Below are 17443 nucleotides of genomic sequence, written 5' to 3'. Positions count from 1 at the left end.
GTGACAGAGATGAGCAGGGGTCTCCAGGTGTTCCCATCTCATCTTCATCTTGGGATACTGAGATGGGGAAGGGCCTGGAGGGGCCCGTGAGGAGCAGCTGAGGGCACTGGGATTGTTCAGCTGGAGCAGGCTGAGGGCAGAGCTCCCCGGGGGCTGCAGCTCCTCCCGAGGGGCAGCTCCCATCTCTGCTCTGGGACAGGGACAGGAGCCAGGGAACGGCTGGAGCTGGGCCAGGGCAGGTCAGGCTGGAGAGCAGGAAAGGTTCTTCCCCCAGAGGGTGCTGGCACTGTCCAGGCTCCCCAGGGAAGGGGCACGGCCCCGAGGCTGCCAGAGCTCCAGGAGCGTTGGGCCAGCGCTGCCAGGGATGCCCAGGGTGGGGTTGGTGGGGGTCTGGGCAGGGCCAGGGGCTGGGCTGGGTGATCCTTGGGGTCCATTCCAGCTGAGGATATTCTATGGATCTGTGTGTAACTCTCCCACTCTCTGGGCTCTTTTCCTGGTGCACAGGACAGTTTTCCTTTCCTACTTGTACTTTTCCCTTCTCCAGTGATGTGTCCATGCTCACCTGGAAGGATATTGTGGATTTAGAGCAGTTTTAGACCTGTTCCATGAGCCAGCAGGGCAGCACAGCTGGAAAACTACCCCTGGGGCTGGCTGGAAGGGGAAGGAGCTGGTGGCAGGCTCGGATCCTCAGGGACAGGTTTCATTTTCCCTGCTCCTCCTTGCTGATCTAACTTCTCTTGCTCACTGCTAATTTCCTCATCCAGATATTTCCAGGTGGGGAGAAAAGTGCTGCTAATTTTGGGAAGCTTTGTGGGCTGCTCCAAAGCTCTGGCTGAGGTGTGTGATTTTTGTGTGCTGACGTTTTAATCCTTCAGACTATTCCCGAGGCTTCCACATTTCCGAAATGCAGAATAACTCCTTTCCAGAGGGCTGATCTCATAGTGTGTGGGCAAACTAACACGGATGATCCTGCTGGCTTTCCCTGCTTATGTTCTCTCTCCATCCCTGTTACTCCTTTGGTTCGACCCTCTAATTCCCCACCTCAGCTGAAAATTCCCTCTTTTTTTTTTTTTTTTTTTTATTTTTTTGGCTGGCATTTAGGGAATTGGCGCAAAGTCGGGTGCTGATTTCTCACGTTTCTCCCACCTTTAGCAAGCAGCAGAATTCCTCCAAATCCAAGTCGGTTTGGGAGCAGAGGACAAGCCAGATCCGGATGCACAACTTCCGAGCCAGCTGCGAGGCACTGTACAACGAGCTGGACCCCGAGGAGCGGGTCCGGTACGCCACCACCCTGCACATCCGGCCCGACATGAAAACCCACCTGGACCGGCCACTCGTCGTGGAGCCCCGTGGCGAAGGCAGGAACAACATCACCAAGCTGAGCCCCGTGGATGTCCAGGAGGTGGTGGAGCACCCCAAACCCACCTCCACTGATGGGGCAGAAGCGCCACGGAAGCACCACAGGCATCGGGAGAAGGAGAAGCTGGGAGAGCAGGAGAAGGGAGACGTGACCAAGGACGAGAGCGGCGAAGCTGGGGCTGGCAACAAGGAGGAGCGGCACCGGCAGCACCGGAGCCGCAGCAAGGAGGTGGAAGGGGGCAGCAAGGAAGGGAAAAGTGACCGTAACAGGGGGCAGGAAGGGGGGAAGAGGCACCACCGGCGGGGCTCGGTGGAGGAAGGGGCCGAGAAGGAGCACCGCAGGCACCGCAGCCACCGGCACTCGTCCGACCGGCCGGGCAAGGAGGGCAACGGCACCGCCAACGGTGCCCGTGGCGAGCGGCGCTCCCGGCACCGCGGAGGGTCCCGCTCCGGGAACAGGGATGGAGAGCCCGCGGCCAAGGGGGACAATGGAGAGGAGCCCCACCGGCGGCACCGGCTCAGGAACAGGGCGCTGTCCACCTACGAGTCTGTGGAAAAGGACAGCGGGGAGAAGGAGGGGGATGCTGGCGAGAAGGAGCACCGGAATCACCAGCCCAAGTGAGTGAGTGCTGCCACACCCTGCCCAGGTCGGTTCAAGGGTCACAAAGCCCCAGATGTGTTCCAGAAAATCCCTTATCGCCCTTCCCGTGCCATTCCCTGCTGTCCCTGTCCCCACACCAGCTCCCACCACAACCTGCACTTCTGTCTTGCCTCAATCAGCAGTGACAGAGGCTCCCAAAGACAATTTTGGTTCATAAAACAGCTCAGGTTTAAGGCAGGAAATATCCTTGCTGTAAACACTAACAGACCCTGTAGGACACCAAGTGGAGCAGAGAATTTCCCAGCTTCTGAAGGAAGCTCCTGAGGGACAGCTATTTAAATTTCAGCCAGCCTTGCTTACAGCCCTTTGATTTTCATTTTCAATGGGGAGCCTTCAGCTGCACCACCAGTTGTTCCAGCACATGGCCTCTTCCATTAATAGCAACGATGGCCCCCATTTGCTTTAATTCTTATGTAAGTCAAGTGAGAAAAGCAGCCCTGGTGAAGCATTTGGAGTAGTTAATAAAGAAGGATAGATTGCCTTTTCAGTTTTATTAGTCTGATGGAAAAGAAATTGCACGGGGATTCTTTAGAATAGAGTTCATGTCACCGTGGAGAGCCGTGAGTGGCACTGAGATAATAATTTTCCTGTCTAAATTATCTTCCTTTCAGCTGAATTTCCAAACACTCTGCCTGCTGTTCAGTGTGCTCATGTGCATGGGCTCACTTTCCTCCTCACTGAAGCAGAGCTGCTGCTGCTGCAGAGGAGAGCAGGAGCCATTTAGCTGCTGATTGCCAAGTTCCAGAACGGTACCAAAACTGTTCCAAACCGTTCCAAAATCTGGAAAAGAGAAACAGCACATTTAAATAAGGCCTGGGGAGAGCGTTAGGGAGCAGTGTGTCAGGATTCATCCAGCAGCTGCTCTGGGGAGTGGCTCATGGCACTGCTACATGGTCAGGCTTGGGAGCATCATTAAAGTGACCTCAGGGATGTCCAGTGCCACAGCTCCCTCCTAATGCTGGGATTGGGGTTTGGCTCGGGAGGTCTCAGAGAAAAAGATCCCAAATTTTGCTGTCAGTTGTCCTGCAAAGGATTTCCATGGAGGAAACAAGCCCAGCATGAGGCGCAGCATCAGGGATGTGTTCTCTGAACCCTTCCCGGGCCATATTGAACATATCCTGCTTTTTCCTAGGGAGAACCAGTGTGAGCTGGAGGCCAGTGGCAGTGGCAGTGGCCCTGGGGGTGTCCCTGTGCACACCCTGCCCAGCACTTACCTGCAGAAGGTGCCCGAGCAGCCCGAGGATGCCGACAACCAGAAGAATGTGACCAGGATGATTCAGCCCCCCCTGGACAAAACCACCACTGTGAACATCCCTGTCACCATCACTGCCCCTCCAGGGGAAACCACTGTCATTCCAAGTGAGTGCCTTTGTCCCCTGCTTTTCCTGCTGCGGAATTGCCAGGAAATCTAGATTTCCAAGGAGTGAGGGGGGCTCTCCTGTGCGCTGCCACCCTCGAGAGAGGCAGCCAGGGAGCTTGGGGATAGAGGATCTGTAATTGCCACACAGACTGCAGGGACTCAGCAAGGGTTCCTGGCTGCCTGGTGGCTCTGGAAAATACCTGAGATTCCCTGGAGATGGCTCACCCAGGCCACACCCGTTGTGTAAGGGAGAAGTGAAGGAGCAGCAACATCCATGAGTGCCCCTGCTGCTTTGGGATCCTGTGACATTCCAGAGCTTTTTACAATCCTCTGCATCACACTTGGAGCAGATCCACCCTCCCTGTCCACCTCCAGAGCTGTCTGCCTTGGGTCTGTCAGCACAGATTTACAGATGGTCCCAAGATCCATGTGCCCAGCCACCACCAGCCTGTTCCCACCACCTGGGTGCTGATCCCTGCCAGGGTGGGAACAGCCTGGAGAAGTCTGGAGAGCTGAGGAGAATCCCACTGGGAAATCCAAGAGGTCCACATTAAACTTCAGGCTGTCAGGACTCTGCTTTCCAAGAGGCACAGCCAAGATCTGGCAGGGTCTCTGTGTTTTTTCACCCTGTTGTCAGCCACAAGATTTATCTTTTATTTTATTTTTTTTTCCTTCTTTCTCCTCCCCCCCCCCCTCAATGGTAATTTTCCTATATTGCAATGCTGAGTTCCTGTCAATCACAGTTTATCAGCCTCTCCCTTTCTTGGCCATTTCCTCTGGATCTGACTGGAGATCCAATAAGGAGTTTATTGAATGTGTCACTCAAACACAAAGAAATGTCATTTTCTTGCAAAATAAAATAAAAAGTAATAACAGCCCTGCACTGAATGCATTCCAGAGGGTGGGATTGTTGGACTTTATGTCCTGGGAATTAACGGAAGAGCCTTTATATTTGTCTAAGAAGAGAATTTGCAACATAAAATGTTATCCAGCTCATAGATGGGAAATTATCTTCAGTAAATTATCCCATAAACCCCCTGCAAGGGAAGTCAGGATGAGAACTGGAGAATTTCCAACTTTTGGGAGGGAGGCTGGGAACAATCTCAGAGAAGGAGATCCCAAAACCTGCTGCAGGATGGAGCTGCTCTCTTTTGCACGTGGGGAACTCTGACCAAACCGAGGTGTGCAATGCAGGCACAGCTCTGGGGGTCCAAGAAGTCCTTTCCACGTCTCTTTTCCTATTTCTGGGAAGTTCTGCAGTCTCAGCCCCCAGATTATTAAACCTCATCCATGAATCTGCTCTTTTATGTGTTCCAAAGCCAGTTGTGCTCCTGCTCCATGGGAGAAAACACCGAATTACGAGGCTGCTCAGACTTCCTTTTGATTTTCTTTCAAGGATCCTGAGCTGATCCCTCTCCCTAAGAATTTGTACTCTTTGGGATGAGTTTTCCAGCCCCAGTTTGGCATCTCTGGGATAAATCAGCTCATGGTTTCATTTCCTGCTTGGTGGCTCACCGGCAGTGGAGAGGCAGAGTGATAACGACCCAGTGATTGTTTATCCCATTTCATCAGCACTTCCCATGGCTGTTTGCTCTCCCAGCTGCACTGCTTCCATTTCCAGCTGTTCCAGGCTGAGGATCCATTTTTAACCCTCTCCTTTGTGTTCTCCCTGAATTCCCATTTCCAGTGAACAACGTGGAGTTTGAGAGCAAACCAGAGGAGAAGAAAGACGTCGATGACTTGACGAAAAATGGGCCTAAACCAATCCTGCCTTACAGTTCCATGTTCATCCTCAGCCCCACAAATCCGTAAGTTCCTATAACACCAATTATGTGCTTCAAAGCAGTAACATGAGTGGGATTTTCATCTCTGAAAACACATTAAGACATGAAATAAAAGCTTTTTTCTGTGGGCCAGATGCTGTTGATCTGTTAGTTTTCCTAGGGTGATAAAATATCAGGACAGGGAAAAGAAAATGCTTTGGGCAGACCCTGCTAATTTAGATCCCAAAAAGTGGGAGCACAGGTACTGTTGGGAAATTATTTGATCAGGAGTAAGAGGTTGAGGACTATTTGGATACCAGCAAATTCCTGCAGATTCCTCAGCTGGAATTCCTGTTCTTTCCATAAAGTGGCTTTGCATCACTGCAAACTTTGCACTTCTGGGAAAACCTGGATATTTTTTATTTGCCAAGGCTGGGAGTGGGATCTGCTGGGACTGAGGAATTTCTTCTCCTTCAGGCAGCGCTGCCTCCTGGGGAGCTTTGGACTCAAAGCCTGGGAATTCTGATTCTGTTCCTCTGCAGGGCTGCAGGGGAGAGGGGTTGGAATTATTGTGGCATGAAGGGCTGTGAGTCAGTTTGAGCATTTTAAGGGAGGGTGTTTGGAACTTCTGGAGATCCCCTCGAAGCAGAGGTTTCTCTCTGGCTCAGGTAAACTTGTACTTCTCAGAATTTCTCTCTGCCCAGATACCAAAGGGGAGCTCAGGCCCTTCTTTGGCAGCTAGATTTAAGAGAAGGATGAGTTCTCTTCCTGCTGCTGGGGCTGTGACATCCTGTGCAGTCCTGGAGCAAAACAGGCTCTGAGTTCTCAGATTTGACATCCAAAAAGCCCCTGTGGTGCCCCCGGACCCTGGGCAGGCTGAACAGCATCCCAGAATCCCAGAATCTCCTGACTGAGCTGGGAATGACCCACCAGGATCATTGATCTGGCTCCTGGCCCTGCACAGACAACCCAACAATCCCAACCTGTGCATCCCAGATTGTCCGAACGCTCCTGGAGCTCTAGCAGCCTTGGGACCATGGCCTGGGAAGCCAAATTAGGATTAAGGAGTTTGGCCTCTGTCTGGATGGATAAGGAAATGGCATTTCCCTAATATTTGGTGGTTCTGCTGTGAAGTGACCACCAAAAATGAGCTGGGAAAGATCAGCCAAAGCAGCATTGCTGGGCAGGGAGTGAGAGGTGCTGAGCCCAGGCCTCTGAGCTGAGGGCTGGGCTGGGCAGGCAGAGAAGCAGCAACATTTCCTTGTTTCCTACGGCTCCTTCTTTTCTCTCCCCTCATCCCAGTTAGGACCTTCTGAGCTTCAGAGTCCAGGACCTGGGGGTTCTTTCAGTTGCTTTGTTGTTCCAGTTTCCTCCAGCTTTCACTTCCTCCCAGAAAAAAAAAAAAAAAAAAGCTCTGCTAAAGGACCATTGGAAAAACAAGGTTCACTGGCAGAAAAAATGTGTCACAAGCAAGCCAAGGGGGAATAACAAGACAAAGCCCAAACTGCAGGAATGTCAGCAGCTTGTCTGTCCTCCTCTGGGCAAGGTGCAGAGCCAGCTGCATCCCCCCAGGTGTTCTGGCTGCTGGGAACAGAGCTGAGAGCCCTTTCTGGGGTCAGAAGATTTTCCCCACTCCAGTGCTGCCATCTCCTTTCCAAACCCTGCTGGGGATCCATGACCCAGGTGCTGCCAGAGGGGAAAACAGTTCAGGGAAGCAGAAATAAATTCATTTTCTCCCCAAGTGCCACCACCCTCTTAGAGCACACAGGGTTGTGAAGTGATTTCTCAAGCCCCACTGGCGGTTCACAAATGCTCCCATATCTCACTGCTGGTTATGAATGATGGGGGGCTAAAAATAGGGGCTTGTTATTGCTTTGATGAATTGAGTTTGATGCAGGAATTATGGCTACAAATGTTATTGGAAATGTTGCCTTTCACTTCTGTGGCTTCTTGGGGCACAGAGATGATCATCTTCTCCTGGCAGATTGAAAACCACAGTTAAGGGGTCCACAAAAGCACTTTTCTCCAGGTTATTTTCTATCACATTGGCTTCCCTGGGATTTGTAACTTTTTTCCACTCTGAATCCATTAGCAAGCCAAAGAAAAGGAGTATGTAAGTAGATGTGAAAAATAGACTTTAATTCCAACTGTTCAGATATTTGCTTAGAGAAAATGGGATAGAGGAGCTGAAATACATTCTCAGATAACAAAGTTGTTGGCAAGTTAAATCTATAATTTGATTCTCAGGCTAAGTCCTTTATTCAGCTGACAAATATGGTGCAAATGCAGAGCTCTGTATGCAATTAAGGATTTGGGAATTGTGGTCAGAAGGAATTATTAGCTGCAATTTGTGAAGAGTTCTGGATTGCTTAGAAATGAAAGCATTTACCATTTTCCTCGGACACAATTTGTGAATAAAAAGATTAGGTGGAAATAATCAAATCCATTCCTGTAAAGTATTTGTGCTGTAAAGTGTGAGTTGGAGTAAAGTACAGGCAGAGAGAGATTGGTGGGAGGAACACTCAGAGCCACAAAGGCAGATTCAGCTGAGTCTCAACATTTTAAAGGGATTAGTTGACACTAAAAGGATTTCAAACCTTGTTTTGAGCTCACAGGGCGTTAACCTGGCAGTTCAGCGGGAGAAGGATGGGGGAGTGCCATAAACATAATTTGTAGAATTGAGTGTGGATGCTTGAAAGCTCTCAGTGCTCTTTTTGACAGATGGGTAGAGAGATAAATAGATAGAGAAATAAACAGATAGGGAGATAAATAGATAAAGAGATAAAGAGATGAATGGATGTTGTTGCTTTGCAGAGGGAGCAGAGATCAGTGCAAAGATGTTGAACTCCTTTATTTCACTGTCACCACAGATCTGCTGCAAACTGGAATTTAAAGGCTGTTTTTAAAAATTTCCTTCCCATGATTACAGCAGGAATCCCAGAGGTGCTGCTCCTGCTGGCTTTGTGCCAGTTGTCCCCCTCTCCCAGCCCCATGACCCGTCCTGTGCTCCTGTCCCTGCAGGATCCGGCGCCTGTTCCACTACATCGTCAACCTGCGCTACTTCGAGATGGTGATCCTGATCGTCATCGCCCTCAGCAGCATCGCCCTGGCTGCAGAAGACCCTGTCCAAGCTGAGTCTCCCAGGAACGATGTAAGTGCCACCCAAAATTCCCAGAATTCAGGTGCTTTGCTCCTCCCAGCTCCTGGCGCGGCCATTCCCATCTCCGCAGGATAACGCACGGTGCTGCCAATGCAGAATTAGAGGTGCCTTTGAGAACACACTCCAGTTATCTTTGTTTCACTGCCAAAATGCTCAAATTCCTGTCCCTTTATGCTGCTTCAACCACATCTGGGCTTGAGAGCTTGGAAATCAGGGGTTGTGTGGCTGATGTGGCTTGGGTGGAGGAGCTGCAAAGCTGGCACCCCATTCCACACTGGGAGAGGCTGGATCCTAAGGACCTTGAACATCCTTAGGAAAGGATGTTCAAACATTTCATTTTGAAATACCCCTTTTTGCCTTGGTAAACCTGTCAGAAATGCAGGTGCACTGGAGCCAGCCTTGGGTGCAGTGTGGCAAGGACTGGGAAAATGCTGCTTTAAATCAGATAATTCAGGTTTGTGCCTAAATGATCTGAAACTCTCCCACCAGATGATTTTTGTCCATCCCAGCAGACAGACTGGATGAGGTATTTTACTCCTTGCTCATGTGCAGGTTATTTCAGTGTGTGGCCTTCCCTAACATACATTTCCCCTTCCCACTTAGGCTCTGAAATACCTGGACTATATATTTACAGGAGTCTTCACCTTTGAGATGGTGATCAAGGTAAGAAGTTTTCCAAGCAGAATGATTCACCTCCTCCTTCAGATTTATTTGTGAGAAGCTGGAGCAGGACAGAGGTGGGGAGGATGGGGAGCTTGAAGTTGGGAACAGCTCTCACAATCTGATGCAGCAGCTCTCCTGGCTTCAATCTCATATTTTATGGAGGAAAATCAGGATATCTTTAGGAGCTGTGGCTGTGTAAGAGGACAAGAACAGGGAAGAAACAGGAGCTGACAGACCTTGCTGAAGACACTCCTAATTCTGCCCTTTTCCTTTGGGGCTGAGCAGGAATTTTAATAACCACTGATTCTTGGTTTGTCATGTTTCAAAAAGCTAAGAATTTATCTTTTTACTCAGTAGGGTGACAGGTTTTGCCAGGACTGTGGGGCAGTAACTTCTCAGAGAGCACAATTCCATAAAATCAGGATTCAGTGTTGGGGTAAGGCAGGAGTTGGGTTTTCTTGTCAGAGCAAGATACAAAAGAGATGCAGAATAAAACCAGGATTAATGCATGTGTGTGGAAAAAAATCCTAGGGAGCAGTGAGAGCTCTCATTTCTACAGCTTTTGGTTGTGATTTGTTGATTTGAGCTTCATTTTTGGGTGAGTTTTCCTGCCTGTTAGAGAGGAGCAACTTGGCCAAGTATCTCAGTAATTTGTGAAGGATGTTTTGATCCAGAACCTTCTCCTGCCCCTTGGCAGGGTGGATTTGGGGCATGTTTTATTAAAACTCTTCCTTTTCTGTGTTTTCTCTGCAGATGATTGATTTGGGGCTGCTGCTCCACCCTGGTTCCTACTTCCGTGACCTGTGGAACATCCTGGACTTCATTGTGGTCAGTGGGGCCTTGGTGGCTTTTGCCTTCTCGTAAGTTCATTTTCCTCCTCCTCCCAAATCCCAGGGAATAAGTGACAGAGGGGGCAGGAGGCTGGCACAGATACAGTGGCTGTGTGATGTTTGTGGCTGCATTTCTCAGTGAAATGTTCAGTTCCTGCACTTTTCCCTCTCGTAGCTAGCGGGCAGGGGATGGGAAGAAAAGAATAAACCCAATTAAATTTGTGTTGTGGAATCTCGTGAAAATCCTCCCAGCTTTAGGCTGAGTCCATTCACTGCTCATTCATACACAAAGCCAAGATTTTTGTGACTCTTTGGCCAATTCTTTTCAGGAGCTCACTGTAACACTTCGTGGCAGTCCAGTGTCTCCAGTCAGTGACTGTGAGAATCGCTCTAATTTTGAGAAAACAGTTCAAGAAATCAGCTGATAACTCTGTGAACTCTTGGCAAACCCTTATTTCCAGAGTTGTGGATGTTTATTCTGGTTCACAAACCTTTGCTATTTTTCTCCTTTTCTCTCCTCTCTGTGTACTTCCGCTGAGTTTCACTCTTAGTGCTCCCTCCCTGAAACCCAACTCTGTATTTATGTCTTTAAATAATACCCCACGTTCTTCTTTCGTGTCATGGAGGATTTTGAGCAGCAAACACGGAGAAATAACTCCTTAAAAATTAAGATTAGCTTCTCATCCGAGCCCTTTTCCTTGGAAACAACCAGAGGACGAGCAATGCAGGTCCTTCCAACCTTCAGGAGCCGAGCTGGAGAATGGAAAGAAATTTTCCACTCGGGTTGTTGTTTGCAAATCCTTTCCTGAGAAACACTGGGAGACACCTGGAAACAGGCAGCGGGACTTGACCAGTTTAATCTTTTGCTAAATTAGCCCCGAGCAATTACAGGAATGTTCAGCAGCCCCGCACTCCCCAGTTTGTGACACGATGATTAGAGGAGAGGAAATTGTTTCACTTGCTAAAGAGAATTAGCAGCTAATGAGAAAAGCATCCACCTTTGTCAGGGAGCCTTGGAGTGTGGCTGGGCTGCTTTAGATTGGCAGAATTTTTTTTTAACAGAGCCAAATCCCTGCTCCTCCCTCAGCTCTGCACAAAAAAAATGCACAAAATGTTGCTTTTCTGGTAAAATATTCCTCAGCAATTTTTCATTTTCTGAGCTGTCAAAACTCCTGTCACATCGAGGCTGTGAGATTTGTGGTTTAGATCTGCTTTTCTTCAGTGCAAATGCAAATAAATACAAATACAAATACAAATACAAATACAAATACAAATACACCCTCTAAGTTAAACTGACCAAAAAGTGGATGGACAGGATCGATATTTTAGGTGTGATTTTTAGCGATATTGAAAGCTGGGCTGTGCCTGATCCTTCACCAAATTAGTCGGGTCTTGGAGAAAATAATATCCAACATAATGTTTTCAAAGGAACGCTGACCTTCTCTCTTTAAACATTTTGTCCCTCATGAAAAATCAGATTTTTGGAGGAGCTGACTGCTCTATCCTAAGCAAAATTGTCTTGGTGAATGTCCTGCTCACCTAAAATTTAATATCCAAAACCAAGCTGCTTTTTAAACTTGACTAGACATGTGTGGGGTTTTATTTCCCTGCACATGAAATATATCTGTGGAACATCTTTCAGAATTCGATTGACTTAAGCCAGACTGAGTTAATAAAAAATTTAACTAAAAAAAGCAATGTAACAACATTAGAATTTAACAAAGCTCCTCTGAATTGAAGAGAAATAGAGAAGTAAAATAATCACATAAAACAACACAACCCAAAGTCTGGTGTTCCATGAGAATTTCCCTTTTCCATCAGGAATTCAAACTTCCAAGACTGGTGGGAGAAGGGGCATTTTGGGAGCCCTACAGAGCAGCTCCCTGTGCTGTGAGAACAAACCTCAGGCTCTGCCTTTAAAACATCTTCTCTTTGAACACCATTTTCTTTTGAGGGAGATTTTCCTTGCTCGAGTTACGGATTAAAATGAATAATTTTTAATCTTTCTGAGGCTTTTCGTGCTCAGGTTTTCTTCTATTGCTCCTGTTGGGCCATGAATATCTAACAGCACCTCATCAGCCTCTAAATAAATTACTTTTACATCCCCTGCCTGTGCTTTATAATAGGTGCCCCAAGCTGCTTTTATTTTCCACTGTGAGTGAGTCTTGAGCAGGGTTTTACAGCCAGGGACTGCATAAACCCTGCCTAGTTACTGTCTCCCAGATTAAAGTCAGACAAGCTTATTTGTGTGACTCAGGAAAATTTGAATTTCTTCTGTGATTTTTCTGCTTTCTGTAAGCCCTGCTTCCCATCCCCGTTCCAGTAGGCAGCGTCCAATCCAGGGAATGCCTGCAGCCTCCCTGCTGGAGCCCAAAAGCAGGAAAAGCAGTCATTCCTAGGAAATGACTTTTCCCTGTTCCAGTTCTGAGTCCTGACAAGGTAGAGAGCCGTGACTTAGGCCCAGCTCCTGGTTTGGTTAAACCAGATGGACACACAGAGCCAGCTGAATGTTGATAATCCCAAAAAGGAGCTCCTGGAGTCTCTTTGTTGTTCAATCAGTTGGATTTTCCCAGAAAATCCTACAGCCCTGTCACCCTCCTCAGTGTCACTAAAAATGGGATTTAATGTGGCTGTCACCACTTTGTTTGCAAGAACTCACAACTGCCACGTGCCAGGTGGGATTTAATTCATGTTTTTGGCCTCCTTGCTGTCCAGTGAAGGTGATGTGAACCAACTTCTTGCTGAATGAACCCATCCCTAAAAACCCAGGAATAACAGAGCTCCCTGAAACGTTCCCATCTGGAATATTGCAGCAGTCTGTGCTAATTTAAGCATTTGAGATGGTATCAGTCACTGCTACAAGATTGATAAAATCCAGCTCTCAAAGCAGCTATGGGTTTTCTTTCTGCCTGCAGCTCTTTAGAAGCAGCTCTGTGGTTAGAAAAATAAAAAAATAATTTTCAAACAACACCCCCAGAGAGATGCTGGGAACAATAATATGATGCTGATAATAATAAACTAATGTGTTCCATTTAGGAAAGCATTTCAAAGAGAAATCCCTTTCTTTTGCTGGAGATAAACATGCCACAAACACCCAGACACATTTGAGTCCTTAGGGAAAAGGAAGCAAACAAAAAACCCATGGAAACTTGTCGCCAAAATCTCTCAGCCCCAGGTGCAAAATGTACTTGGAAGGAACAGCTGAGGGAGAGCAGCAAAGATTTGGCCTGGAAAAATTTGGAACAGAGATGCCCAGAATTTCGAGATGCTCTTGGAAAAAAACAAATAGTTGAGGTTATCCCTCCCAAAGTGGGAGAGAAGAGATGTGGAGGTGTTTTTCCCAGTGGAAGGGCTGATCCAGCAGGGAATGTGGGATTTGTGTCCAGAGCCCTCCCTTCCCCGCTGGTTTATCCTGTGGGGCTGGTGGGAGTGGGCCAGGGGCTGGGGGATCTCTCTGATGTTTCTGTTTGTCATTGACTCTGCTCTTTCTTTGTCTTCTCCTCGCTGGAATCTCTCTCTAGGAGTTTCATGGGGTAATATGTTCTTCCTGTCTCTTGCTGCTCTGTTTTGCCTGTCCAACCTGTGTCCACACACTTTGCCACTGTGGAGACAACCCAGCCATGTTCCACCCATCCCATTGACCCCTCTGTCCCTTTACTGCTCATTATCCAGTGAGATGTATTATTTTTCCTCATCCATCCTGATTTTCCTTCAGCACAGATAGGAGCAGACTAGAAATCCAAGCCAGAGAGTCAAAAAAACCACATGGAGATATATCTGTACCAGAAAGATTTGAGGGGCTGACTCAGTGGGCACTGAGGGCTGAGGTACAATTCATGGAAATCTTAATAACCAGGTTTAAAGAAGCAGTTTGAGTCTGTCTTAGAGGATTTCACCTCCACACAGCCAAGCTGGAAGTTCCAGGACTGATTTTGTGCAGTGTGGGCAATGTGACCCAGTTGGGATCCAGGCTCCGATATTGGGCAAAGCCTCTGCCATGAAAGCACAGCTCAGGGAGCTTTTTGCAGGGGTGATTTGTGAAGAAGGAGGTTCCAAAAATTGTATTTAACCCTGGGCAAGTGGTGGCAGTTTTGCTGTCAGTGCAGGGGCAGGGTGGGAGGCAGAGCTGTGTCCTCTGTCCCCACATTCCAGGAGCTCCAGGGGAATCCTCCACAGAAAGAAGGATGTCAAGTAAAGCCTTTGATAGGATCCAGGAAATTTGGCACTTGGTTCTTTCTACTCTCTAGGAAAGCAGAGGATTTAGGGCAGGAAGAGGATGGCTTTGTGCGTGGGCAGGGTGGAGTGACCTCATTTACTCTTCCAGGGAAGAATTCACTCTGCCAGGAGGATTCCAGACAATCACAGAAGTCAGAGGCTCCACCTCACCCTGAATTTTTGATGCCCTGACTCTGAGAGGTCCATGTCATCTGAAATCAGAGCTGCTGGCAGCAGCAACAGGAACAAGCAGCTTCCATTTGAAAGAACCACTAAATTTTTAAAGGCTCTTTTATTTATTAAAGGGAGAAAAGGCTCTGCAAAGCTGTTTTAAAATATTTTTAATGTTTTAAATAAACAGGCAGCAAACTGACACAGAAAACAACAACAAAACAGCACTGGCCTAATGCACCTAAAATTGATCTAATGCAGTTTTTTTTGTGGTATTATCTTTTTTTTTTTTTTTTTTTTTTCTGTCTGCCTTTATCCTATACTTCTCTTTAGGTCTTATTCAAGATTCAGCTCTCCTGAATGTTGCAGTTGTTATTCTGCAGTCAGTTAAAACCTTGTTCTTCCATGGCAATTTATTTATGTTGTGAGGGATATTCAGGTCAGATGTGTGCTTGGATACACCTTTTGACTGAGATCCAGCTCCATCTGGACCTTTTATTTTCTGGGACATCTGGCTTTGTATGGAAGCAGGTTAAAAACCCCCATATTGGCAGAGAGGGTTTTTAAAAACACACAAACCCAACCCTGAGGGTTTTATTTGACAGAAGAGTTGCAGAGGATCCTTTTAATTAAAATGCAATTTACATCACTCTGGGTCAGAGCACCAGGAAAAGCTTTTCCTATAGCAGGGACCTTACTGTGACAAGAAATGGCATTTTTTTTTCCTCAGGATTCTCTATATGGCTCAGAGCATAAATCCCATTAAGATTTAATTGGCTCACCCTCTTTATTTGCTTAAGTGCCTGAATGGAAAAAAATCAGTCAGCCCTTCTTAGTGTCCTCTGCTGAGGCAGAAGGAATTCTGTGTGACTGGAGCTGTCTGCCCTCCACCTCTGAGCTCACTCATCCGCGCCTCTCCCATTCCAGGGAAAAGCAGGAGCCAGGATTTGCTCTGCCCCACGTCTCTTTAACCTTCCTGGAAATATTAAATCCACAGAAATTCTTGCTTCAGGCGTGGAGCCCGCCCTGAGAGAGCAGAGCAGGAAAATGTCTCTGTTCTCATTGCACTAGGCCTCGTTAGTGCAGTTGTTAATTGGAACAAGAGCAGTGTGGTACATTCGGGTCTCCTGGAGTCAGGAGAAAGCACCATGAGGGAATATTCTGGGGTTCTGAGTGAGCCCAGGAGAGCAGAGCTGAGCTCTGCTGGGCTGGGCGTGCTGATGTGCACAGCAGAAGCGTGGCTGTGGCTGGGATGGAGCAAAGCTCTGGGCTCAATGTCCCCGTGTCCCACCCCTTCCCTGTCCTGCTGCCCAAGTTGCCACATGGCTCTGAAGGGTCTCCCCTTCACTTCTCCCTCAGCCCTGCCCTCCCCAGCTCCCACCTTCCCTGGCTTTCCTCAGCAGCAGTGCAGGATTGGCTTGACCTGGCAGAGGGGAGAGGTGCAGGGAGCAGAGGGGGCAGCCCAGAGGATGGGGGTGGGGTGGCCCCAGTCCTGGGGACAGGTGGCATCTGCTGTGGCATCTCCTTGGCCATGACCCATTTCCCCTTTTGCTTCCCTGCTGCCTTTCCCATCCTCCTGGAGAGGCTGAACAAACTGTTCTGCAGCCAGGGCACTGCTGAGAGTCACACCCGGGAGCTGCAGGTCAGCTGGTGGCTCTGGTAACACCGAGGTGACCATGGCAGGGACAGTGAGCTGAAAGCAAATCTGCAAAGCCAAGTCTAGGCCAGACCTTCAGCTCTGCTAAAACGTGACAAGAAAGGCAAAAAAAACTCTGCTGGCAGTGCCTGTTTCATCTAGAGCAGATCAAAGATCTCTAATGAGAATCAAATATTATTTTTTTAAATATTTAAGTTATTTTGTGGCTTTGAATTGGTCGTGTTGCTCTGGGAGTAAATCCAGTGCCTGGGTTTAGAGCCATGTCAATGGTCAGGGTCCAGCTGGGATGGATTAAAATGGCCCTGAAACAGCCCTGAAGGATGAGAGAGGGAGAAGATAGGGACCTGTCCATTCTGCTCCCCCTCTCCTCCACTTCTACTAAATCTTGTGGAAAGGAAATTTCTCCTCAAGTTATACATCCCTGGGATACAACCGACAACACTCCAAAAATTCCCGTGTCTCCCTCTTACTTCATTTCCAGACAACTGCAATGCCTGGTAACGGGACAAAGGGACTGGAGCTGAGGTAGGGGTGTGGGTTTGTGTTGGAGGTTCTGGTCCAGTGTTGCTATTGAGTAGTACGGGGTTAGGAGTGAGTTCTTCATCCTTTGGAAGTGGATGGATTTCCAAAAAGACCTTTCCAGGCTCAGCCAGCCACAAAACTGGGTGGTTTCCTCCACTCTTGGTGCTCCTCCCTCAGCACAGGATGTAGGGCAGGGTGGGGGAAGCTTTGCAGTCCCTCCCAAACCTCCGTGGGTCTCTCAGGCCTCTCACACTTCCATTATTTCCCTCTTGGAGAAGAGGAATGTTCAGCAGCCTGGAGAGCACAGAATAGGTCAGCATCTGTCAGCATCTGTCCCACACGTTCTTCATTCCCACCTGTGTTCCCTCAGCGCAGTCCCAGACCCAAATCTCCAGCCATGAATAAAACTCTGTTCCAGATTTCCATCCCATTTTCCACTCCATATGAAATGAAGGGAATGTCGTTGTTTTGCCGTGGGGTTGGAAGAAGATGTACCTGTTGTCTTCTTGTGTCTCTTTATTTTGGAAGTGCACGAGGAAAGGAACTCTGTCCTTCCCCTAAAACTCCTCTTGATGTTAACAAGAGGAATGTTCTCAACCTTGCACTCAGTTTTAACAAAACCTAAACCCCAAAAGTGACTGACAGCACCTGCATGCCTGAGTGGGGAGTTGCCCCAGCACAGTTCCAGGCATGTAATATATTGCCATATTACATGTTCCTGCATGGGATTGGTGGCATGTCCTCCATGGGAGACTCAGGGATGAGGGAACAGGCTCTGACCCCCAGGAGAGCTCTGTCCCTCACCGGGAAGGCTCCCAAACCCTCTTGGCACAATGTTCCTGCCAGAGAAGTGCACGGAGAAACACCCCCTGCCTCATCCAGAAACAGCCCCTGCCTCATCCAGAAACAGCCCCTTCCTCATCCAGCTGGGAGGGAAGAGCCTCGTGTGGCTCTGTCTCTTCTCCTGCCAGGAATGGGATGGAGGAGCTGAGCCTCCTGTCCCAGTGCTGCTGCTCTGGCTGGGAGTGTTGTCCAGGTGTGGAGTCGGGGCAGGAAGGGCCCCACATCCTGGTAAGTGGCTG

The 17443-nt window shown here is 48.3% G+C and overlaps 1 protein-coding gene across 21 annotated transcripts in view; it reads left to right on the top strand.

Annotated features, from left to right (window-relative positions):
• Positions 1-17443, top strand: part of CACNA1B (calcium voltage-gated channel subunit alpha1 B) — a 300242-nt gene that overhangs the window by 221241 nt on the left and 61558 nt on the right. For all 21 annotated transcript variants that reach the window (XM_068211531.1, XM_068211529.1, XM_068211532.1 and 18 more), the window contains 6 exons: positions 1153-1977; positions 3153-3379; positions 5068-5188; positions 8165-8294; positions 8907-8966; positions 9720-9826. In XM_068211531.1, coding sequence (XP_068067632.1) covers positions 1153-1977; positions 3153-3379; positions 5068-5188; positions 8165-8294; positions 8907-8966; positions 9720-9826 — 1470 coding nt within the window. The remainder of the gene's footprint in view (positions 1-1152; positions 1978-3152; positions 3380-5067; positions 5189-8164; positions 8295-8906; positions 8967-9719; positions 9827-17443) is intronic.

Source organism: Anomalospiza imberbis, chromosome 21, assembly GCF_031753505.1.
Source record: "Anomalospiza imberbis isolate Cuckoo-Finch-1a 21T00152 chromosome 21, ASM3175350v1, whole genome shotgun sequence".
NCBI classification, from domain to species: Eukaryota; Metazoa; Chordata; class Aves; order Passeriformes; family Viduidae; genus Anomalospiza; species Anomalospiza imberbis.
The sequence above is the reverse complement of the archived record's forward strand: the minus strand, read 5'-3'. Positions and strand labels throughout refer to the sequence as shown.